The 26,285-nt window shown below is 38.4% G+C and overlaps 1 protein-coding gene across 1 annotated transcript; it reads right to left on the bottom strand.

The window, feature by feature from the left end:
* Nucleotides 1-4,311: 4,311 nt before the first annotated feature.
* On the bottom strand, nucleotides 4,312-25,634 carry POLR1F (RNA polymerase I subunit F). The gene is made up of 4 exons (XM_025464314.3): nucleotides 25,338-25,634; nucleotides 10,931-11,072; nucleotides 7,342-7,550; nucleotides 4,312-6,209 (listed from the first exon to the last, which is right to left on the bottom strand). Exons 1-4 carry the CDS (start codon nucleotides 25,577-25,579, stop codon nucleotides 5,786-5,788), a joined length of 1,017 nt encoding a protein of 338 aa, XP_025320099.3. The 5' UTR covers nucleotides 25,580-25,634; the 3' UTR covers nucleotides 4,312-5,785.
* Between the last annotated feature and the right edge of the window lie 651 nt (nucleotides 25,635-26,285).

The raw sequence follows: 26,285 nt of genomic DNA on the forward strand, positions 1-26,285 counted from the left end.
CTCAGCCAACACTACATTTCCCAAATAGGAGTTTTGCAGGGCCTTGGTTCTGGTGGCAGTGGTGATAGATAAGCAAACCAGAGCACACCTAGTTACAATGTGCCAAATTAAGGCCAGGGACCAAATACTACCCACAACAGGCAAAGTCAGCTTCTGCAGATGACTGACTTCTTTCTTGCTGCTTTAAAAAAATTTTTTTATCACTTGATTTTGTTATTTTAACTATGTCTTGGTGCAAGTCTGCTTTTGTTGGTTTTTGTTGGGGGTTCCCTATGCCCCCTGTATCTGGATATCTGTTTTCTTCCCCATTTTAGCAGTTTTCAGCTATTACGTCTTCAATTTTTTTTCTCTCTCTCTCTTCTTCTGGGACTCATATAATGCAGATGCTACTATGTTTGATGGAGTCACTGAGTTCCCTAAGTCTTTTTTCATTTTGCCTAATTCTTTTTTCACTCTTTTGTTCAGCTTACTTACTTTACATTACTGTCTTCTAGGTCATTGATTCATTTCTCTGCTTCTTCAAGCTTGTGTTTATTGCATCAAGCATATTTCTAATCTCATTTATTGCACTCTTCATCTCTGATTGATTCTTTATGTTTGTGTTAAGGGTCACACTGATGTCTTCCATTCTTTTCTCTAGTCCAGTGAGTAACCTTATGATCATTGGTTAAGTACTCTCTCAAGCATATTTCTTATATCTGTTTCATTTAGATCTCCGGCTGTGGCCTTGTCCTTTTTTTTTCATTGGGACAAACTTCTCTATCTTCACATTTTGTTTAAGTTTCTGTGCCTGTTTGTTAGGAAAGTCAGCTATATTTCCTGTTCTTGACGGTAATAGCTTTATGAAGAAGAGGTTGTATAGTGTTGTGCTATGTAGCATCCCCTGTTCCCTAGGGCCTGGTGCTTTTGGCATTATCTCAAATATGTGCCACATATGTTCTGCTGTTTTGTCTTGGCTGGTTTATCCTTCAAGCCAGTTATCCGCAGAGGCTGTCTTTGCCTGTCGTGGGTAGTATTTGGTCCCTGGCCTTAATTTGGCACATTGTAACTAGGTGTGCTCTGGTTTGCTTATCTATCACCACTGCCACCAGAACCAAGGCCCTGCAAAACTCTTAGTTGGGAAATGTAGTGTTGGCTGAGATTTGGACCAATCCCCTGGGCTGGGGGAGTGGAGTGGGGGTGGGGCATGATCAATTTCTCCCCTGAACCACATCTCCTTACTTACTATCTTTTTTGATATGGCCTCCTGTCTCCCTTTAGCTGTGGAGTTTGTTCTGCAAGTCTTTAGGTCAGTTTCTGAACTTAGGATGAATTTGATAGTTAACTAATTATATTTGTGGGTCAAGGCAAGCCTAATGGCCTCTTACTCTGTCTCATCTTGTCTTGGATTCCCTTTTATTTTTATTACAGGTTTTGGATTTGTGGGCATTCATAAACAACTTAGGTATATAGCAGTCTATTTCAAGTTGATGACTACTTAAGTTTGAACTCATTCTGAAAGCACTTTTTAATCGGATTCCTCACAGTGTGTCATCCTTGACGTCCTTATTTTGTCAAACATTTGACTGACTTTTTAATAGATCTGATTTCCTGCATATGTGCTTTAGCTCCCATAATAGTTTTATAAGAGTTTAATCTACTTTTGTTTGCATTTATCTGTAAATTTTTTTCCTTTCATTATTTTCTTACTCATGATTATGGCTTATCTGCTTTTTTTTTTTTAAAGATTTTATTCTATTTTATTTAAATTTTATTTATTCATAAGAGAGAGAAAGAAAGAGAGAGGCAGAGACACAGGCAGAGGGAGAAGCAAGCTCCATGCAGGGAGCCTGATGTGGGACTTGATCCTGGGTCTCCAGGATCAGGCCCTAGGCTGAAGGCAGCGCTAAACCGTTGAGCCATCCAGGCTGCCCATCTGCTAGATTTATGGGGTTTCACTTGCATGTAACTTTTCTCTTTTTAGCTTTAAAATTCTCTTTATTAGTATTTTCTCTCATTTTAATTTCTATGTGCCTTGTTGTGTAATCCCTTGGGTTAGTTTGGTTGGGGTTCTCCATGCCTCCTGAATCTGGATGTTTGCTGCTTTCCTCAGATTAGGGAATTTTCAGCTATTATTTCTTCAAATTTACTGCCTGCTTCTCTCTCACTGTTCTCCTTCTGAGATGCCTATAAAGCATGTTATTATGCTTGATGATGTTGCTGAAATTCTTTAATCTATTCTCATTTTTTCTTTTTGCGGTTTGATTTCCATTACTACCTCTTCTATATCACTGATTCATTATGCTTCTCCAGTCTACTAATTCTCTCTAGTCTTTTTGTTACTGAGTTCATCTGTTTCTATTTTCTATTTCTGCTTAACATCTAAGATCCTCCTAAGATAGATCCTAAGATACTACACTTTTCTCAAGTCCACTCAGTAGCTTTATGACCATTACTTTAAAATCTCAAGATGTATTGCTTGTGTCTGTTTCATTTAGCTCTTTTGCTGTGGCTTTGTACTGTTCTTTCATTTGGTCCATTCTTCTCATTTTGTCTCTAAGTATTAGGGAAGTCAGCTATGTCTCCTCTTGAAGTGTGTGGTTATCTTCCCCTCTCCTCTAGGCAGGTGTCACTTTGGAGTGGTGCCAGTTCCTGCGGAGGTTGCTTGTGGGGCATATTGAGAGAGAAGCTACACTGGAGACAGCTGGCAAATGGGGTGAGTTGGATGGGGCAGATGTGCATGGGGGTAGAGCATTAGTTTTAGCAAGATAGATGGAGAGTGCTCATTCCAACAAGTGTCTGGCTCTCTAGCCTGGGAGTGGGAGGAAATGGTACCTATCAACTATTTTGTTCTTGGAGAAGTCTTCTAAAAGTCCCTGCCCTTTCAGCACACACTAAGATTAATAACTCTTCATTTATACTCCAGGCACTTTGCAAATTCCTGCTTCTGTGCTGTATCTCAGTCAGGTGATGGGCCTTTAAGGGCAGGGACTCAGCTTCCTATGGTCCTCAGCTTTCCTAGAGCTAAGTATGCAAATTTTAAGTAGTCTGTGTTAAGCCCTGATGGCTGTAAAACTAACAGTTAAGTGCCAGTGGTTTTCAAAGACAAAATGTTAAGCAGCCTTGTCTTGCCAGTCAGTGCAGGTCCCCTGTCTGGAATGCCTGGTGTGAGGTCTAACCCTCTTCAGTCTCCATGCTTGTGGTGTCTCTCCCATTCCTGGTTAGTCTCACTGAGGGCTTGATTCTCAACCTTGTTTTCACCCCTCCTACTCTTTTAGATGTGACCTCTTCTCTACCATGAACTGTGGGAAGTCTGTTCTACTGGTCATTTTCTGAGCTACCTGTGCTCATGTGGCTGTTATCTCGGTGAGTTGGAAAAGATGAGGTTAGGATCTCCCTACTCCACCATCTTCCCCAAAGTCCTTTTTTTTTTTTTTTTAAGATTTTATTTATTTATTCATGAGAGAGAGAGAGAGAGAGAGAGAGAGAGAGAGAGAGAGAGAGGCAGAGACACAGAGGGAGAAGCAGGCTCCACGCAGGAAGTCCGATGTGGGACTTGATCCCAGGTCCCCAGGACCACACCCTGGGCTGAAGGCAGGTTAAACCGCTGAGCCACCCGGGCTGCCCAATGCTTTAATCTTTTAATTAATGTTTTCTGCCAGGAGTTTTATGGTTTTAAGGTCTCACATTTAAGTCTTTAATTCATCTCGAGTTTGTGTACGGTGTAAGAAAATGAGGCCTTCAGTACTATGTTGAAGTGGTGAAAGTGGACATCCTTGTCTTCCTGATCTTAGAGAAAAGATTCAGTCTTTGACCAGTAGGAGATTAGCTGTGGGTTTTTAATATATGGCTATATTATGTTAGGTATGATGCCTCTAAAAAACCTGTTATTGATTTTTATATTGGTTATTAAAAACCTGATATTGGTTTTTAATATATGGCTATATTATGTTAGGTATGATTGCCTCTAAAAACCCTTTTTACTATGAACGGATTTGTCACATCATTTTTTTCTGCATCTATTGAGATCATATGGTTTTTAGCTTTTCTCAATGTGATAGAGCATGTGACGGACTTATAAATATTGAACCATACTTGCAATCACCAGTTAATCCCTTGATCCTGGTGAGTGGTTGTAAGAGATTGTTGAATACTGTTTGCTAATATTTTGTGGAGGATTATCCAGATACCAAAATCATATAGATATTACAAAAAAAAAAAAAATCCCACAAACAAAAAACTACAGGCCAGTATCTAAATGCAGAAATCTAACAAAATATTAGTGAGCTTCACATAACCTTTTAATCCTTTAGCCAAAAAAAGACCACAAAATAAGCTAAAGTTAAATTTTATTTAACACACTATCAAAAATAGAATTTCACCAATATACAAAATTGAGATATTTTACATTCTTTGTACATCTTCAAAATCTTGTATTTTATACTGATAGCATATGTCAATTTGCATTAGCCATATTTTAAGGGCTCAATACCCACATTAAATTGTAGGAAAAGAAATATTGGCCTGTATCTTTCTATTGTCTGGTATTACTAAGTCACTTGAGAATAAACGTGTGAATGTCTGCTCCTCCCCAAATTCTGCATTCTATTAATTACAGATTTGGATCAGGATATGCTACTAGCAGGATGTAAATATTAACAAAATTAAACCATATAAGACCAGTTAGTTATACATCTCTGATACGAGAAAAATGGCAACAAAATAGTTGCCACATGAAGTTCATTTCAACCATTCATCCATTTATAGAGATTAACACAGAATAACAGTGTTATTAGTAACACTGCATAGTCAAGAACAGTGAATAGTCTTTTTAGTACTTACCAGAATTACTCATTTTTGTATTTCCTTACTTATGTGTACACATCTGTTTCTCTTAATGCCATTCCATAAGAGAACGAACTACATCTTCCTAGTCTGCCATTATATGTCTTTTCCTTAGAGGTATTACACACAGTGATGCATAGGTACTCTTACATCAATGAACATGGCCATGCATTGATAATCAGCCTGAACCAGCTTGCCATTTCATTACTCAGTGTTTTCTAGTAGTTAAGAAAGACATAGTCCATGTTTTCTCAGTGAAATTTTCTTACACAGTTTTTAGTATTTAACCTAATTATTATAGAGTTGAGAAATTCCCCCACTAGGGACAAATGGTGTTTATCATGTCTTAATTAGACTCTGCTCCTCCAAACACAGCAAAAGCAGACAAGTACAAGAGAAGAGCCTTCTCTATCAACCTCTTAGAGAAAAAAAGAGAACATGCATTTGGAAGGAAAGAATAGTGAACAATGTTTCCTACTACAGTCAATAGTGGCATGGAACTCCTTTGGCAAACCCTTCTAAGTTGAACCACAGAAACACTGTAGTAGCCAACAAAATCTAAAAATCACAGGTAATATGACTACAGGGCAAACCTATTTAAAAAAACAAACAGAAGCTCAAACTCATTCTTCAATGATATGAATAACACTATAATACAAAGTCCTTTTGCCAGTCTTCAGAGTATAGAAATAATTTTATTTAGAATGTAAAAACGGGAAAAATGCAAGACTCGAGAGAGCAGCTCTTTTTTATTTTGTATACAATAAAATGGCAGTTTAATAATATTGGTATTTCCCATAGTAATCGTCACTTTAATAATTTAAGCACCAAAAACTTCTAATCAAATCTTTCCTGTTTTGTAGACTACTGGAATACACAAACATCTCCTACCATTTTGACATTTATTCATCTGTTGTATCTTAATTTTTAAAAAACAATATTTAAAATACACTAAAGAAAATTACTTTCCCCTTTTCTTTTTAGGTGAATGTTCCAAAAGTGGGGTAAATTCAGCTTCCTCACTGTATTTTCTTTTCTTTTTTTTCTTTTTATGGTCACTCTGGTAACCACTGGAGTCACTGCCTTGGAAAACAGGATCCTGGTCCTGATCTTGCTGCTGCTGCTGCTGCTGCTGCTGCTTCTTCTTCTTCTTCTTCTTCTTCTTCGGCTCATCCTTCCATAGGCCATTCATATTATCAATCTGCAGGTCTGTCTCTTTCTTCATTGTGGCATCTGTAACATCAGCTAGCTCTCTGTTATCACTCTCCACTTCATAGGACTCTGGGTCTTTCTTCTTCTTTTTCTTCTTGAGAGGTTTTTCAATAATTTCTTCAGTGCTAGTTACTGTTATTTCTTCAGGAACTGCAGAGCACTTGGTTTGTAAACTAAATTGACAGTTGAAAAAATTTACAGAGCAATAAACAAAAAATAAAATGAGAAAGACTATCCCAATTTTTTTCTAAAAAATGACAGCAGTACAAGATACAGAAGTATGGCATAAATTTGAAATATTCTATCCTGTTATCTCTCACCCATTAAAATGTCTGGGAAAGGTTAAAATTTTTCCAAAGTACTTCTTCCACACTGTTTTCACACATAAAAAAATGACATAAATTTTATCAAAATGTAGCTTCTAAATTTTGGTTTGGTTCAGAAAAAATTGGTGACAATAAACATCACAATACCCAGGCTTATTAGCTAAACTGATGAGTGATAAAATATATACTTCCATTATCTATGAAACTAATGGAGTTTCCTTCTACTCTCACAATCCTTGTTTCATTTTTTTCCCTTACCCTTGCTTGAAGCAATAATACCTTCAAAGCCATGAGTTAACACTAAAATAAAAATAGTTATCAGTGGAACTCTGGAACTGCAAAGTCCTATACAGTAATAATATCTACATATAAATAAGTAATTTCAACAAGATAACTTCGATATCACAGATGCTGCACATGTTTCTATCATTGCAGAAAGTTCTACTGCACAACTGCTCTAAAACTGTAACCCATACTCTTGTTAATTATCAAGGTAAAATCTAAAAAAGGAATTAACACCAGCAGTATTCCCAAAGCCTTTTTTTTTCCCCCTACACTCCATTAAACTTGGCTTCCATGGAAACAAACTCAAGATGAGAGTAATTCTTAGAATAATTTCAATATCAAAAGATACAGAACTTACCTACCTGGCATAATGACAATAATCAAATTTGTGTTTCAACTGTGAAAATGCTAAAAATTAACTAGAAAAATTAATTTTAGTTAAAAATTAACTAGAAAATACTCAGTAAGACTGAGTTTTAGTAAAATACAGAACAGTTAGCTAGATGTGTAGAGATTTAGAATATTCAATGCATTGTCTTAACACTTTAGATTCCTATTTGCACTGACTTTATGGTTTGGAAGCATGAATACCCTAATAATTTTTTTTTTTTTTAAGAGGGACTTATGTTCTCTAAATTGAGAATTAAACAAATGACTAAGTATCAAAATTAAAATAATGTGATTAGGAACTGACCTAGTGATATTCAACTTTCCCCGAATGCAGAATACTCCAGCAGCATCTGAGTCCAAACGAAATACTTCAAATTCTAGTTCATCACCTACATTTATCTCCAGGATCTGCCACTGCTCAGTAGACATCTGCTCAGGTTTAGGAATGGAGGCATTGAAACACCCATGTACTAAACAGCCAATGTGGCTGGATGACACTTTATTAACTATACCCTGGGAAGAAAGAGAAAAAAAAAACTAACATCAAGAAATCCAGAGTTAAAAGGTAAATAAAACTTTATAAGCTTCAAGTTGATCTTCAAAAAAAAAAAAAAACATCAAAATATGGTATAATTTGACATGGAAAAAATTTTTTTGATTAAAATTTACATATTATACTAAACCATCATTTTAAAACACTGTAGAGATTTGAGAAAAGTTCAACTTTACTAAGTAATTGCATATCAATTGCCTAACTGGATAAACAACTATTCTTCTCACTCCCCCCACCCCAATAAAAACAACTCCTTTGCTCCTACTACAGGATTCCCTGGTGAGTAGAGTATAACCATAATGAAACCAAGCAGAAAATACTCTTTGATATAACCTAAATGTGAAATGTAGATCTTGAGCATGGCTATTTTGACTGAATCACAAAACATTTTGGGAAGCTTTAAAAAGTATGTGCTATATGATTTTAAGCTTAAAATATGAAAGTTTCAAAAAAAAAAAAAAAGCCTTAGTTTTCTTTTCTTCCGCTACAAATCAATGTATATAATGTATATAAATTAACATCTGAAACGTTTAAGTCATTTATTTTAAACTTTAAACAAAACTGTATACATGTTAGTGTTGCAACTCCTTATACACAAAAAATTCATTGGCTGTCATTATTAGGAGTCTGGTGTTCCCAATGGTACATTCTGGGTGGTATGGACAAACTGCACTGCATCTATACAATGAGTACTAATCAGCAATAAAAAAATAACTATCAAGCCATGAAAAGACATGGAGGAACCTTAAATGCATACTGCTAAGTGAAAGAAGGCAAGCTGAAAGGCTACATACAATATGATTCCAACTATATGACATTCTGGAGAGGGTAAACCATAGAGACCAGACAGTAAAAAGATCAATAGTTGCCAGGATTCAGGAGGATGGAAGGAAGGTGAGGGGTGAATAGGTAAAATAGAGAATTCTGAGAGCAGTACCCAATTATTCTACAGGATACAGTAAAGGGAACACAGGACACAGGTCATTAAGTTGTACTTACATTCCCTGGGTTTTAGAATGTACAACAGGAAAAACTAATTCTAAACCCTAAAAATAATAATGTATCAATATCAGCTTAAGAACTGTAACAAATGTTATCACACTAATGCAAGATGTCAACAATAGGAGCAACTGTGTTTGTGTATGCTGGGGTGGAGAAGTGAACAGAGGTATTATTTTCTACTCATTTTTTCTGTAAATCTAAAACTGCTATAAAACAATAAAGCCTATCAATTAAGGAAATAATAGGAAAACGAACATCTTTTCAATACAGGGTTCTAGAACTACTGAATAACCATATGAATAAGAAAATATATCTCAAGGATCTACTTCATATTACACACAAAGATTAAAGACTTATCACAGATCTAAATGACAAAGCTAAAACTAAAAAATTCTAGAAGCTTATAAAAAGTATCTTCACAATCCAGCAGTAGGCAAGTTTCTTACGTAGGATCCCAAAAGCAACAACCAAAAAAATAAGACAAACTGATCAATATTAAAAACTTCTGTTTATGAAATGATACCATTAAAAAGAGACAAGTTTACCAACTGGAGTAAAATATTAACAAATGATCTGAAAAGGATCTGTAGGAAGGCTACAAACAGAACTACTATACTTCAATAATACAAAAACCCAATTAAAAATGAGTAAAGCACTTAAATAGGCCCCTTACTGAAACACATGAAAAAGAGCTCTAGAGAAATGCAAATTAAAACCATGATGGGAAACTCGTATATGCCCATCAGCAAAATTAGAAGAGTGACAAAACCAAATGCTGGCAAGGATGCAAAGCAAGTTATAGTGCTGAATGGGAAATTTGCCTGTTTTTCATAAAGTTAAACACATCTACTCTGTGACCTAGCATTCCACTTCTAGTTTTTACCTAGGAGAAATGAAAATGTACATTCACAGCTTTATTCATAATAGCTCCATAATGGAAACAGCCCAAATGTCTATCGATGAAGACAGGCAATTAAATTATACATTCATGCAACTGAATACGACGAACAACAAAAAGAAACCATTACAACAAACAGCATGCATGAAATGCAAAAAAAAAAAAAAAAACATGTTGAGCAAAAGAGGTCAGATTTTCAAACACTGTATAATGAAAAATTCCATTAACATGAAATTTTAGAATAAACAAAACTACTTTCACAATAAATGTAATCAGAACAGTGGTTGTATTCTGGAATGGAGAGAGGACTGACCAGGAAAGGGCATAAGCATCTTTCTGAAATAGAACAGAATACATGCTCTCACCAGAATTTATTTAACTGTACACTATGATCTGTGCGTTCTGTTGTATGTAAATTAGATCTCATTTTATTGTATGTAAATTATACTTCATATTAAAAAAAACTGAACACACGGTCCAAATGTATTTGAAGACTGGATCTTATTGTAGGGAATAGAGTAAAAGGATTGATTTCTTTTTTCATTTCATATTTTCTGTATAGTGTGGTACTTCCATGTATACATTTACAGTAACTTATACAAAAATTCCTACACTTAACTGTTACCAGCTTTAAGTACAAATCTATTGTCAACTTTAGAAGTATAGAGGCTGGTTGTAGGATCCCAGCTGGTCATGCCCAGGATGCTCTACCAGTTTAACTGATTCTGAAAAGCTTTTTTAAATTATTAATGCCTTACAGATTTGACAGTAAAATTTTACCTGTGTTTTTATTAGCAATAAAGGGTTAGTTAACAGTTCTTAAATGATTATGCAATTCCTACATAATTTTTTGTTAAAGGAAAAAATAGACACGTGTATATATATTCTATATATATATCAATGTATACATGCAGAACTGGTAGGAGAGGCTAGTGCAGAACATATGAGGATATACTTCAGCTTCTTTTGAAAAACTAAAAGACCTATCCCACAGGGCCTTTATCATATGGCGCGTTATGGGTGCTCTAACCTCATTCTTCATTCACTTTCATTACCTGCCTGGTCCTGCAACCATTTGAATTTTCAACTCCTATTTGATATAAAGGATTCGAACAGGGTAGTAGTATGAAGGAACTATTGTGTATAACTGAGAAATTATGAAATAAAATTTTTTTCTTACTGCCTAAGATCATTCTGATGCTATCCAAAGAAAAGAATAAATCCTATTAGACACATTATCTGCATACACATGTGAGTTTGAGAAGAATGGAATTTAAAAATTTACCAAGATTAAATGGACAGTAATTTTTTTTCTTTTAAAAATAATTTTCAGGAAACCACAACAGCAATCCATTTGCTTCCCAAATCTCTTAAGATTTTCCAAATTACATAATTATACAATTAGAGAAAGCATAAAAAAGTGTGTGTATAAATACATACCATAAGCTTTTTCCCTGGTTCAGGACAGAAAATAACAAAATCTGCTTCGATGTTAAGATGAATGTGTCCTTGATCATCATAAATATCTCCCAGTTCACCCACTACTTTGATGTTATCATATGCAATGGGGACACCTGAAAGGCTATTAGAAAAGAAAGAAATTTATTTTTATCTTCTTTTAAACTAGGCCATAATTATTAAATATTCAGAGTCCAAAAATTATATGCCTCTTAAATATACTCACGCATGCCAAAACACAATAGCATATGATTAATCCATAACAACTTGAGTAATTCAATTTCACCAAAAGGTTCCAATATATTGACTAAATAAAAGACTGTTCAAGACAGGTACCCAGAAACAAAATGTCCAATTATACATGAGCAGTAGGTTGACCTATTAGAATTCTAGTCATGCTAGAATGTGGGGGTGGGGGGAGACTTGAATGAAAAATGTCTCTGAGTATAACCAAATCAAGACAATTTTGGTATTATCTACCATTACTGAATTTCTGTACTGGATGGCCTATAGTAAGAGAATTACCAGAATCACAGGTCAAGCCCCTGAATATTAAAGCCAATGACTTAGAGAAAAATCCTCAAACTCCATCTGTATGTAACAAATACTAATGTTAATAAATGAAATATATAGTTATAATTATTAAGAACCCATTTTGCCACTTTAGTCTACATAGGGGACAGGATTAGGGAGCAACTACTATTTGAAAATGTCATTTCCAAGTACTTAACAAATTTTAACTACTAAGGAGGCAGACCTGGTGGCTTCACTACCACACCTACTACTTGATCAAGAAAACATCCTAGACTCAGCAAGGCAAGGATGAAATCACTCCTCCTCCACTCTTAGAAGATTCCATGGCACAGCATCATCACTGAACTTAATCTCATTTTATGAACTATCTGCAAACATGTTTGCATTCCACACACTACTAGAGTAGTGGCCCTTCAGAGCCCAGCACATTTTTGTTGAACTCTACTAAATTTCTAAAACTATTCACATAGCATAAGAGAAAGAATTTATCCCTAATAGCTGCTGCTTAAATAAAACAGCCAGGAGCCACTGGAAAGGAACTTTAATAACTATCAAATCAAAAAGACCAAAAACTCAAGAGATTTATTCCAGAAAGCATTTTTTTGAACTGTTAGTGTCTGCTTGTGTTTTCCCAAACAGGAACTACACCATCACAGAAAATCAAGAAGTCTACATGACCTCTGAGGGAACAAACGGATTTATAAATAGATGGACACAGAATCTAATTTTACTGTATACACACACACTTTATATGTGTGTGTGTGTGCGCGCATATATATATATATATATGCACACACACATATATCAGTGTACAGGCATGTTTCCACGGTTTCAATATACATTAAAATTTCCAGGAATGTAGTAGCAAATTCAAGAGTAGTAGGGAATTTTACTGAGAACTGCTCATCACTTCAGAAAAGCATTTCACCGATGGAGATAACGTATGTCTTCTCTAAGTTGTCAACTCAAAACCCCTGCATCAATCCACCGTTATATAATGGAGACATTCACAATTCTTGTGTCAGTGCAGAAGTCATCAAAGTACTTCAACTATTCCTAGGTAGTCATGCTTAAGCATTATCACATTGAAATATAATTTATTGTATTGTGTAGGAGCACTTACAAATTCTTTTTTCAATTATGTAGGTAAGTTGTGTTACCTTTAAGTTTCAATTCACAGTAAAGATGTACTTTCGTGATAGTAAAGATAGTATTGCAAAATATTTACTCTAAGAGATGTATTGGGTTCTGTAGGGTTCAAAATTGATAATTAGGGAATGTGACCATAGAGCCTAAACCCAAAAGGATTTGTGTAAATCCATCAAACCTTTGAGAAACCCTTCACTAGACATCTCAATTTTTTCCTAAATAAAATACCAAAAATATTGATTACTACACATAAATTTATCTACTTTTGTCTTATTAAAGAGAAATTAAAGATAAATTTAGATCTGTTCATAAACATGTTTTATCCTTACTGAAAGATCATACCATAGAGGAGGACAGACCTTGGGAGGAAAGAACACTGGGGGCAGAGAGGGAAGAGAAGACCTAGCCCCCAGTACCCCGGGTTGGGGGACTGCAGTTAAAACACAAATCCCCATAACATTTGGCTTTGAAAACCAGAGGGCTTCTCCAGTTTTGTTAACAATCAACAGGGCTTAACACCTGGAACTTTAAAACTCAGCAGGCCCAATACATTAAGAGGCAAGAGGGAGATAGAAAACTTGACTCTCCCTGCCCTTAAAGAAACTGCACAACAGCCCTGCTTGAGATACAGCACAGAAGTAGCAGATCGAAAAATGCCTGGGGTATACAGTAAGGAGATTTATTTAATAATCTCAGAGCATGTACTGGAGACGCAGGGAACTTTGGGAGATTTCACCAAAAACAAAAGACCTGGTGGGTGCTATTTCCCTCCCCAGCACCTGCCCCCAGCCTGACTACATAGACAGCTGCAGGGTCCAGCACAACCATCTCTACCTATCCACCTAGCTTGCTGAAAGCATGCCCCAGCCACACACTTAATGTGGACCCACCCCCTTCAACTGCCTACAGGAGTATTCCCAGGCTGCTTCAGCTCCCTTCTCACGGGAGACCAGTATATAAGAGACCTTGCTGGCACCATGTGCAGGACACCCAGCTTCTCTGTTCTCCTGAAGATCTTGGCTGAAGCCCATCCAAAGTAGTGCCGCACGCCTTGCGCCTTATGCGTGTAGCCCCCACAGGGGCCAGCAGCACTCCAAAGTGACACTTGCTCCTGAGAGAGGAAAAATACCAACACACACCAGTCCAGATGCAGCACCCTGCCCCCAATTAGTGGACTGGGAACAGAAATCTGGTCTAACTGCAGACTCAGCCCACCAATAAAAGTTTCTCAGGTGACCACAGAGGAAAAGCACCCTTGAGTTTGGTGCTACCATGGCTCTGGCAAAAGACTGCTCTCGCTCATTTCAAGCCCAAGGTGGACCCAGATTGGTCCACTAACAACACAAGGACCAAACCCTGCCCATACAGGCAAAGAGAGCCACTGCAGACGACTGGACTGAAGGGAAACATGGCTCAGCCACAAAAGCAATACACATGCAACACACATAAGAGACACCCCTGCAGTGTCAGGTTCTGGTGAACAGGAGACATTGCAATGCAGGCAGGGAATTACAAGAGCTCTTGTTCATACAGGCATTACTTTCCAGATCAGAGGACTTTCCTAATACATAGAAACAGATGCAGAATTAAACAAAATGAGAAGGGGTATGTCCCAAATGAAAGAACAGTATAAATTCACAGGAAGAGTGCTAAACGAAATAGGATAAGTAATATGCCTGATAGAGAAATTAATGATCATAAAGATGATCACTGGATTTGAGAAGAGTGGAGGACATCAGTGAGATCTTCAACAAAGAGACAGAAAACATAAAAAAGAAACACTTAGATACTAAGAACTCAATAGATGAAATTAAAAAATACACTAGAGAAAATAAATAACAGCTCGAGGATGCTGAAGAATCAGTCAGTGACCTAGAGGAAAGAATAATGGAAAGCAATCAAGATGAACAGGAGAGAGAAATGAATAACAAAAAAAATGAAAAGAGATTAAAGGAACTCAGGACACTATCAAATATAATAACATTTGTATTATAAGGTTCCCAGAAGGAAGAGACAAAAGGGAGCAGAAAATGTATTTGAAGAAATAAGAGTCGAAAAATTCCTGAGTCTGGAGAAGGAAACAGACATCCAGATCCCCTAACAAAAGCAACCTGAAGATGTCCACACTAAGACACACGTTAATTAAAATGGCAAAAAAAAAAGGGGGGGGGGTGTTATAAAGAATTTTAAAAGCAGCAAGAAAAAAGAAAACAGTTTCATAAAGGAGACTCAATAAGACTATCAGTGGATTTTTCAGCAGGAATACTGCAGGTCAGAAGGGAGTAGCCTGATATATTAAAAGAAAAAAGCCAGTTAACTAGGATACTCTATCCATCAAGGTCATCGTTCAGAATAGGAGAGCTAAAGGGTTTATCAAAATAAGTTAAAGGATCTCATCACCACTAAACATAATAACAAACATAAACGAAGTAATCAATAATAATACAATAATAGTAGAGGACTTTAATACTCCACCATCATCAATGGATAAATTATCCAAATAGAAAATAAACTAGAAAAACAGTGGCTCTGAATGACACATTGGAACAGATGGATCTAACAGATATATACAGAACACACCATCCTAAAACAGGAAATACACATTCAAGTGCACACAGAATATCCTTTCCAAGACAGATCATATGTTACCCTACAAAGCAAGTCTCAACAAATTAAAAAAGACTGAAGTCATACTATGCATCTTTTCCAAATTTAATGCTAACAAAGTAGAAATCAACCACGAGAAAGAACCTAAAAAACCACAATTACATGAAGTAACATGATACTAAACTGTGAATGTGTCAGCCAAAAAATCAAGAGGAAATAAAGAATTACATGAAGACAAATGAAAATACAGCAGTCCAAAATGTTTTTTGAGATGCAATATAAGCTATTTTAAGAAGGAATGTTAAAGCACTACAGGCCTACCTCAAGAAATGAGAAGAATTTCAAACTAACCTTACAAACCCAAAGGAGCTAGAAAAAGAAAACCCAAAACAAGTAGCAGGAAGAAATAATCAAGATTAGAGCAGAAATAAAAGAGAAACTAAAAAACAATGGAACAGATCAATGAAACCAGGACCTGATTCACTGAAAGGATTAACAAAATTGATAAACTGATCAAAAGAGAAAGAGAAAATCAACAAAATCTGAATTGAAAGAGAAAGCAATAATCAACATCAAAGAAATATAAAGAGCATTTTAAGACATTAAAAACTATATACCAACAAATTGGATGGACATCCTAGAAGAACTGGTTACTTTCTAGAAAACTATCACCACCCAAAACTAAGTAAGAAATAGAAAATTTGAACAGACTGATTGCCAACAATGAAATTGAATGAATAACCTTAAAACTCCCAACAAACAACAGTCCAGGACCAAGTGACTTCACAGGTAAACTTAAAGACCAAACATCTAAAGATTTAATACTTATTATTCTCAAAATATTCTAAAAAAAAATAGAAAAGAAAGAAAGCTTCCAAATTCAGAGGCCAGCATTATCCTGATACCAAAACCATATGAAGACACCACACACACACACACACACACACACACACACTACAGGCCAATATTTCTGATGCCTGTAGATGCAAAATTTCTCAACAAAATATTAGCTAGCTGAATCCATTAATACATTAAAAATATTCACCATGATTAAGAGGGATTTATTTCTGTAAACCGAGGTTCAATATTTGAACTTGATTGATTTCAAATCAATCAATGTAATATACCACATCAAAAAAGAAAATAAAAACACTATCATTGGGGCAGCCCGGGTAGCTCAGCGGTTTAGTGCCACCTTCATCTCAGGGTCTGATCCTGGAGACCTGAGATCGAGTCCTACGTCGGGCTCCCTGCATGGAGTCTGCTTCTTCCTCTGCCTGTGTCTCTGCCTCTCTTTCTCTCTCTGTCTCTCATGAATGAATAAATAAAATCTTAAAAAAAAAAAAAAAAGTATCATTTTAGGGCACCTGGGTGGCTCAGTTGGTCAGGCATCTGCATTTGGCTCAGGTCATTATCTCAGGGTCCTGGGATCATGCCCAAAGTCAGGCTCTCTGCAGAGCGGGGAGTCTGCTTTTTCCTCTCCCTCTGTCCCTCCCTCCTGCTCATGTGCACCCACATGTGTGCATGCACTCCCACCCTCCCTCTCCAAAGATAAAGACAATCTTTTTTAAAAACCCTATCATTTGGGATCCCTGGGTGGCGCAGTGGTTTGGCGCCTGCCTTTGGCCCAGGGCGCGATCCTGGAGACCCGGGATCGAATCCCACGTCGGGCCCCCGGTGTATGGAGCCTGCTTCTCCCTCTGCCTGTGTCTCTGCCTCTCTCTCTCTCTGTGTGTGTGACTATCATAAATAAATAAAAATTAAAAAAAAAAAAAAACCCTATCATTTCAAATATTGTAGAAAAGGCATTTAACAAAGTGCTATATCCATTCATGGCAGAAACCCTCAACAAAGTAGGTTAGAGGGAATATACCTCAACATAATAAGAGGCCTTAGATGAAAAACCCACAGCTAACATCATACTGAATAGTGAAAAACTAAGAACTTTTCCTCTAAGATCAGGAATAAGACAAAGATGTCCATTCTCACCACTTTTATTCAACAGAGTACTGGAAGTGCTAGCCATAGCAATCATAAAAATGAAAAGAACTAAAAAGCATCCAAATTGCTAAGGAAGAAGCAAAAATTTCACTAATTATACAGGACATGATACTATACATAGAAAATCTGAAAAGACTCCACCAAAAACTACTAGAACTGATCAATCAATTCAGTAAGGTCACAGAATACAAAATCAACATACAGATATCTGTTGCATGTCTATACACGAATAATGTATACCATTACAGAAATTTAAAAAAAAACAATTCCAGTTATAATTGCACCAAAAATAATAAAATACCCAGGAATAAACTTAACCAAGGACGTGAAATACCTGTACTCCAAAGACTATAAAACACTGATTTAAAACTAAAGACAGGGTGCCTGGTAGCACAGTTGGTTAAGGCATCCAAGTCTTGATTTCAGTTCAGGTTGTGATCTCAGGGTCATGAGGTCAAGCCCCACAATGGGCTCTGTGCTCAGCATGGAGTCTGCTTGGGATTCTCTCCCTCTTTCCCTCTGGCCCCCACTACCATCTCTCTCTAAAAAAAGAAACTGAAGGCAAAGTAAACAAATGGAAAGATAGCCCATGCTAATGAATTGGAAGAACCAGTAGTATTAAAATGTGCATACTATCCAAAGCAATCTATAAATTTAATACAATCCCTATCAAAATCTCAACAAAACTTTCCTCAGAACTAGAACAAATAATACTAAAATTTCTACACAACCACAAAAGATCCTGAATAGCCAAAACAATAGTAGTGTATCCAAATTACACTACAAAGCTGTAATAATCAAAACAGTATCGTAGTGGCACAAAAATAGACACATAAGATCAATGGAATGGAACAGCTCAGAAACAAACCATTATTATAGCTCAATTAATCTTCAACAAAGGAGACAAGAATTCCAATGGGAAAAAGTCTCTTCAACAAATGGTGATGGGAAAACTGGACCACTACATGTGAAACAATGAAAATGGACCACTTTCTTACCATACACAAAAATAAACTCAAAATGGATTGAAGACCTACATGTGAGACTTGAAACCATAAAAATCCTAGAAGAGAGCAAAGGCAGTCATTTCTCTGACATCACCTCTAGTAACATTTTTCTAGATGTCTCCTGAGGCAAGAGAAACAAAAGCAAAATAAACTACTACGACTACATCAAAATCAAAAGCTTCTGAATAACAAAGGAAAAAACTAAAAGATAACCTACTGAATGAGAGAAGATATTTGCAATGGACCTATCTGACAAAGAATTCATACCCAAAATATATAAAGAATTTAGGTAAGTCAGCACCAAAAAACCCCCAATAATCCAATTAAAAATGGGTAAAAGGCATTAACAGACATTTTCCAAAGAAGTGATATCAATTGCCAAGACACATGAAAAGATGCTTACCATCACTCATCATCAGGGAAATGCAAATCAAAACCACAATGGAGTATCACCTCACACCTGTCACAAAGGTCAAAATAAAAAATACAAGAAACAAGTTTTGGCAAACGTGAAGAAAAATGAATCCTTGTGCATTTTTGTTGGAAATCAAACTGGTACAGCCACTGTGGAGAACAGCACGGAGGTTCTTCAAAAAATTAAAAATAGAATTACCATATGATCTAGTAATTTACTACTGGGTGAATACAAATACAAAATACTCAAATACAAAAACATTAATTCAAAAAGATATATGCATCCCTATGTTTATTGTAGAATTAACAATAGCCAAATTATGCAAGTAGCCGGAGTGTCCAAACAACAGATGAACTGATAAAGAAGTGGTACATCATATAGGGATGCCTGGGTGGCTTAGCAGTTTGGCGCCTGCCTTCTGCCCAGGGCGTGATCCTGGAGTGCTGCTGTCAAGTCCTACGTTGGGCTCCCTGAAGTGAGCCTGCTTCTCCCTCTGCCTATGTCTCTGCCTCTCTCTCTCTCTGTCTCTCGTGAATAAATAAATAAAATCTTTAAAAAATAAATAAATAAAAAGTGGTACACATATATATACAATGGAACATTACTCAGCCATAAAAAAGAATGAAATCTTGCCATTTGCAAAAACATGGATAGATGGAAAGGGTATAAGGCTAGTGAAAAATGTCACTTGGAGAAAGACAAATAGTGGAATTTAGTCAGATATGGAATTTAGGAAACACAAATAAACAGAGAAAAAAAGAGACAAGCCAAGAAACAGACTCTTAACTATAGAGAACAAAGTGATGGTTACTAGAGGGGACATGGGTGAGATAGGTGAAGGAGATCAAGAGTGCACTTATTATGATGTGTGTTGAGTAATATATAGAATTGTCAAATCACCGTATTGTACATCTGAAACTAATATTGCTTACTACTTAGTTTTCACTAGAAAGTAAAGTTTCTAAGCATTAAGAATTCTAACAAATGTCATTTAGACTATTGGAGGGGCACTCAGGTGGCTCAGTCAAGTGTCCACTCTTGATTTTGGCTCAGGTTGTGATCTCAGGGTCAAGAGATCAAACCCCACAATGGGCTCTGTGCTCAGCATGGAGTCCTGCTTGGTATTATTCTCTCTCTCCCTCACCTCTGCACCTTCTTCCTGTGAGCATGCGTTCTCATGCTCTCTCAAAAAGTAAAATAAATAACATCTTTAAAGAGACTACTGGAAATGAAGGAAGCAAGTGCAGATGCAAGGAAAATAAGGTATGTGATATGTTTTTGGTAATAAAGTATAAGAAATGGGAATATATTTTTGTTTGGGTAAAACAAAGTAATTTGTCCTACCTAAAATGAGGCTTATTTAAAGAGAGAAAACATGAAAAAAATCTTAATGTTAAAAAAAAGTTGCAGAAAGTCTGTGAAAAAGGAATATTTACAAAAGAATATGCAGTCAGAAGGAAGATTGGAATTAATGAGTTTTAAAAGTACACTGGTTTAAGATTGGAGTTTCATTTTTCACTCTGTTGAAATGACAGGGTTTTCCTAGAATATTGGTCTGCTTTTGATAGAAAAATACAAAAGGTTTTTCCTTTAACTGCCCAGAAAAAACAAAGTTTGCTATCAGGGCTTTAATTACTTCATAAATCTAAATCTTCTTAATATCAAAAGAGCTAAGTTTTGGTAACAACTATGTAACCTTCTGTACTTGCCTTTAGAATTTCTACTGCCATTAGGTTAAATAAGTAATTAAGTGTTGTAATGATCTGTGGTCTTTTTTAGGCATTGCTTTAGGATTTTATTTATTAGAGACAGTGTGCACACAAGAGTGCATGAGGAGGGAGAGGAGCAAAGGGAGAGGGAGAGGCAGACTCCCCACTGACCAGGGAGCCCCTTGTGGGGCTCAATCCCAGGACCCTAGGATCAACACTGAAGGTAGACACTTAACCCACTGAGCCACTTAGGCGCCCCAGGTATGAGCTTTAAAACCTCATATTTTTAACAAATTTATGAAAATTCAAATTCTAAGTAAAGTCTTTTTAGCTAATAAGGCTTATTGATTTGGTATGTTAAATTACATGGGAGCACTGTGAGATAGGTGATGATAAATCTTTTTAGGTTATATTGCATGGGTGAATACTATGAAATTCCTAAAGGTTTAGTATCCTGATATAACATCATTATTTGTAATTCTAATTATTGAAGTACTATCAGAGAAATAACCAGATTTCCTTGTCAACTGCACTATAATGAAATCTCATATGATCTTTGACTGTGGCCTTTAAGTCTTTTGTCACAGTTATTGTTCTAATGCTCTTACAAATATGTTTCATCTTCAAGGAGAATCACAGGGAAGACTTGACAAACACAGGTTTCTGATACCTTTTAGATCATAAAACTAAGCCAAATAAAAATTTCTGGGAATAATGGGAAAACTGTATTCAAACTGAAAAAGAATTAGGAAAAAAAAAAAAAAAAGAATTAGTAACAGAAGACTGAATTAACTGAGGATGATTACAGTTTTTATGACTCTTGTTTGAAACATCACTGGTTCTCTAATGTTTGCGCTTCAGGATTTAAGAAAACATTTATCTTTTTTTCCCTACCTGATCCCTCCAGAATTCAAGAAGTGATCTGAGTATTTTTATGTCCATGGCAATTATAGTTACTTGCATAAATTCACTAAGAATCCCTTCTTGTAATAGGTCACCATTAGGAAAATTAGTTCAATTACTAAGGCTTTGACTGGAATGTCATTTGAGAAAGACAAGCACAGAGACTCAGATATAGCCAGTTTTAAGGAACTAAGGTTGACTTTATGGAGCCAATGAAGCCCCCCTGGAATAAGTGGCACAGCTGGTACCTTGCTTACAGGGTTTCCAGGAGCCTTACCAGGTAAGCAAGGAAGGTTGCTTTCTGACAGAATCAAGAACCTCAGGATATTTGAGGTACCCCAAGAAGTGAGGAAATAATCAGATCTTTGGGTACTGAAAGAAAGTCTGATGGCAAGTATTTGGCTTGGCTTTTAGCCTTGAATGGCTATTAAAAGCTCAATGTGAAATTCTTTATGCAATGTTCCAGCAAAACAGAGCTGAAAGAACATATGTGGCCAGTTGTACTTACATAATTATTTAGGCCGAATTTGCTAAAAAATGGACTTGTTTTACAAACGAATTAGTCTTGACTATTGCTGATGGAAATGAGGGGGATTTTGCGAAGAAAAAAATCATATTTCAGTAACATATCTTTACGGGTGTTAGATTCTAGTTCTAATTGTCCTCAAATGTTTTTTGTTTTCCTATAACACTGAGTCAGATTCTGAATTCCCTGGTTTCCTTGAATATCTGGATTTCTATTGGACTACTTATACACTATAGGCAGACTTTGAAAACCCACCTGGCAGGACCACCTCCTGAAATGATACAACTGTTTAACTGAACTGACATGATTTTACCTCATTATGAAATGTGGCATAAGATGCTAAGACTACACATTACGGTTCCAAAAAAATGCCTCTATGAAGGATGGGGGCTCAACCTCATATTAGGGGGTATCTGCAACTGGATGCAAGGCAGTTTCATTCCTCAATCCTGATTTATGCCCCCCTTTTCAGCACGAAGTAGCTGGAAACATTCCTGTCACTCAAAATGGGGAATGATGAAAAGCCACAGTGGTATGGAGACCAAACAGCTACTGTGTTGTCAAATGATTTGCCTTGTCTACTGCTGTCAAACATTGTCTTATTGCCCCAGCCTTGCATTGCTGATGTCCCTCCTTCTTGCCTCAGGAAGCTCTCCCTGTTGTGGGCCACCACGTATGCTGAAATTCACAATTGCTTTGATGGCTTTTGCTGGTGCCTTCACTTATGACTCATCTCTTGACGGTCACTAAGGAACTACTAAGTATTTTCTTTGGTCTTATACGTATCTTAACCTCATGTTTCTGTTTACATTACTGCCATGATATAGGCATGCAACCCAACTCCCAATATCTGACTCTAGGGTCATCAGAGAAGAATGGCATGTAAACACTGTAGGAGCCATCAAGGTATATGAATGCTGACAATACTGACCCCATGTTTCGCCCTCCAGCTTGTTCATGTCCGGGTGATGACCTCCCTCAGGGCCACAGGTTTCAGGCCCCTTGGAGGTTAACATATGCCCTGACCAGAATACAAGTTGTTCTGATTTTCCCTAAAGTTGTTTAGATAACTACTATAGGTAACACACTTTCCTCCCCCTCTTCTGGAGCACACGTGGCACCAGAAAGTCTGTTAAGTGTTAGACCTCTGACCTAACCAAAATGCCTTCTGCACACCCCTTTGTACTCTGTAAATGTGAACTAAGGCCCAAACTTTGTGGAGAATAGCTGTGCAGCTGCAGGATAATCACATGTCCAGTCCCCTATGTCAGTAAATTACCCAGAATCGAAGGGTGTGTAAAATGTATGGAGTCACCTACTTCATTTTCAAATCTCAAAGTGCCTTCTCAGTTTGGGGGATACTTTATTGTCCCTCCTCCACTTCCCAACACTCTGGTTTTCCTCATTTCTCAAACAAAGTGAAACAAGTCTTCCTGATTCCTCCTGATGGCGCCAAAGTCTGTAAATCTACCTATACACGATAAATGATTGACATTACAGTTCAAGGTTTCGTCCCTAATTAGAAATGTATAGTTCAATGTGTGCTGCTTTATTTGCCCTAAGTCCGAGTCTTTATCACACTGGGGTAGCCCACTACCCAGAGTGGTACTGGGGGGTGGGGGAGGGGAGGGTGTGGTGGGCAGTCCTCATTTGTTCAGAGCGCAACCTGCTCCATAAGGCCACACTGTCCATGGGTTCCTTATATCTCTGGGGTAATGGCTCGGACTTGGGACACTTCAGGTGGCTTCCTCCTAGCCTGTCAAGTGGAAGCACTGATTGGTTCCAGAAAGTAGTAAGTATATCAAACAATGCCTCTTTCCAGATTTTATGACCACTTTTATATCCTTAATAACTCTCAATTCCATACTCTCTAGTTATTTTCTCTTGGACAGTTGTAACAATCTCTTAATTGGTCTCCATGTCTACAGCCTCACTCAAGCCATCAGCTAATGCTATCAAGCGTGGTTTCTTCTTCAACTGTGTATCTGATCATGTCCCAGAGATCGGATATGCACTACTCTCTCCAGAGTGCACCAAATTTCAGAGCTGGAGGGCACTAGGAGGAGGAAGCGCCAAGCCTGCTTAAGCAAAGAGGAAAAAAAAAACCTAGTAGATAAGAAGGAAAGAGCAAAATGTACATCCTGAGTGATCCCCCACGCTGCCTCCTGCTCTCTTCAACTGCACACAATTTCTTTCCTCTAACATAAATCTTACTCCAATTATATAGTACTTACAATTCTCCGACCAAAGCAGTTTATTTTTATCTACTATCCGTTTACGTTACACTTTTTATGCCTTGAATACTACCATCTCAGAGGTCCTAATATCAAATTCACTACTCTTTCTCCTAATATAACTTTAGACCTCTGTCAAATTTTAACATTTCATTCGATTTATCTGACATTTATATCTTTACTAGAGCTTACAGTTTCTTGAAACAGGGATCTTGTTTTTTCTTTGTTTTTAAATCCTAAGTCCCTAGTACATAAAACAGCCACCACACAAGGGTGCTGGTGCTTGGAATGAGCCGTACATCCTAGACTTGCTTGCTTCTTAACCTGTTCAGGATCCCTGGAGAAAGGGAACACTTTGGATACTTTGACCTAGAACACGGACAGCAAATTTCCCGAGGAGGGGGGTGGGGGTGGGGGGAGGATGTCATGAAATTTCTGAAGTGCAGTAAGGAATCCCCAGGAATTCCACTTGTCCCAGCTCCGGAACCTTTGCTTTTGAGGCAAAGCAGCCCTATTGCAATATTAAAGTATACATGCCCCCTTCCTTTGACCCTCCGTTCTTGTAACTCCGTTTCTTCTGAACACATTAAACGAACCACAAAGGTTTTTCACCCCCAAGCCCAACAGAATGGCCAGTTAAATTAATTAAACTGCTCTTAAAAACAAAACAAAGGGGGCATCCCTGGGTGGTTCAGCGGTTTAGCGCCTGCCTTCAGCCCAGAGCGTGATCCTGGGGTCCCCGGATCGAGTCCCGTGTCGGGCTCCCTGCATGGAGCCTGCTTCTCCCTCTGCCTCTCTATCATGAATGAATGAATGAATGAATGAATGAATGAATAAATAAATAAATAAAAACACAGTACTTTTCTCGTCCCTGATCAGGTCCCAAGCAAGAGAACCCAGCAGAAGTATCTCTCGGGCAGCCCGTGTGGCCCAGCGGTCTAGCGCCGCCCGCAGCCCGGGGCGTGACCCTGGAGTCCCGGGATCGAGCCCCACGTCGCGCTCCCCGCGTGGAGCCTGCTTCTCCCTCTGCGGGGGGAGGGGCGGGGGCACCCGGGCCGACGGGGTTTCTAGGCCCCTGCTCTATTCTTCCCCCTGAACGCCATAGAGCAGCTCCTCTAGCCCGTCCCCCTTCCTGCCTGTTACATGGACCGACTAGGCAGGTACCGGCCTTCCGGGCCCGAAGAAGAGTCCCGAAGGCGTCCAGGTGGCCAGGGCGTTCCTGCCCCCTCACGCCTCTTCTGCTACCTCGTCGCTACCCCCGCCCGTGCGCCGGCGCACGCAGGAAGGGCCCGAGGGGCCGGTACCTTTCGGAATAGCGCAGCAGCTCCGCGTCCAGCTGTTCCCGGATACCGGTGCGTTTCCGGTGAAGGTAGCGCGGCGAAAGCGCGATGTGTCTTCGGTGCGGCCCCGCCACCAGGCAGGAGTAACGGCTACTCACCAGCGCACAAGCCGCCGCGTAGGTCGGAAGCTCTAGGCAAGGCAACACGCCGGCCGGCCCCTCAGAGGCCGCCTTAGGCGGCGGAGACTCGCAGCAACCCGCAGCCATGCGCTCCGGCCAGCTTTCCCGCGGCGCCCACGGCTGACGCACGCGCCGCCGCCTCCTGCGGGCGCCCGGGTTCCACGTCATCCACCCGCCGGCCCGCCCCTAGGAAATTGCTCTCCTTGAGTCGCGTTACGCGCTTGTGACCAGCAGAGGGCAGCCGCTTTTCCGCCTGCGGGACGGCGGCGGGAGCGGAGAGCCGCGGCTCAAGTCCGGAGCGTGCTACAGGCCCGGCCACCACCTCCTCTCCTCGGGGCAGCCAAACCTTTATGTCCGCTAACGTCTTTTTTTTTTTTTAATATTTTATTTATTTATTTATTCATGAGAGACACAGGCAGAGGGAGAAGCAGGCTCCATGCAGGGAGCCCGACGCGGGTCTCGATCCCAGGTCTCCAGGGTCACGCCCTGGGCTGAAGGCGGCGCCAAACCGCTGAGCCACCCAGGGGATTCCCCGTAACGTCTTTTTTGGATTTAATATGTAGACTTAATAGGGGTTCGCACTTTGATAGTTTCCAGTAATAACGTGGTCTGGTAAATTTTGCCAGCGTGGACAATACAAATAATAAACTTTAAAATTTTAGGGCATGTATTTTCTGCAGGGAATCCAGTCCTAAAATGCAGCCCAGATGCCTCAACTGCGAGACATCTGAAAATCAACCCATCATCTCTCTCTCCCGTCTGGACTCTCTGCTCAGCCTGTAACAACTAACTC

This window comes from Canis lupus, chromosome 14 (assembly GCF_003254725.2).
Source record: "Canis lupus dingo isolate Sandy chromosome 14, ASM325472v2, whole genome shotgun sequence".
Taxonomy (NCBI): domain Eukaryota; kingdom Metazoa; phylum Chordata; class Mammalia; order Carnivora; family Canidae; genus Canis; species Canis lupus.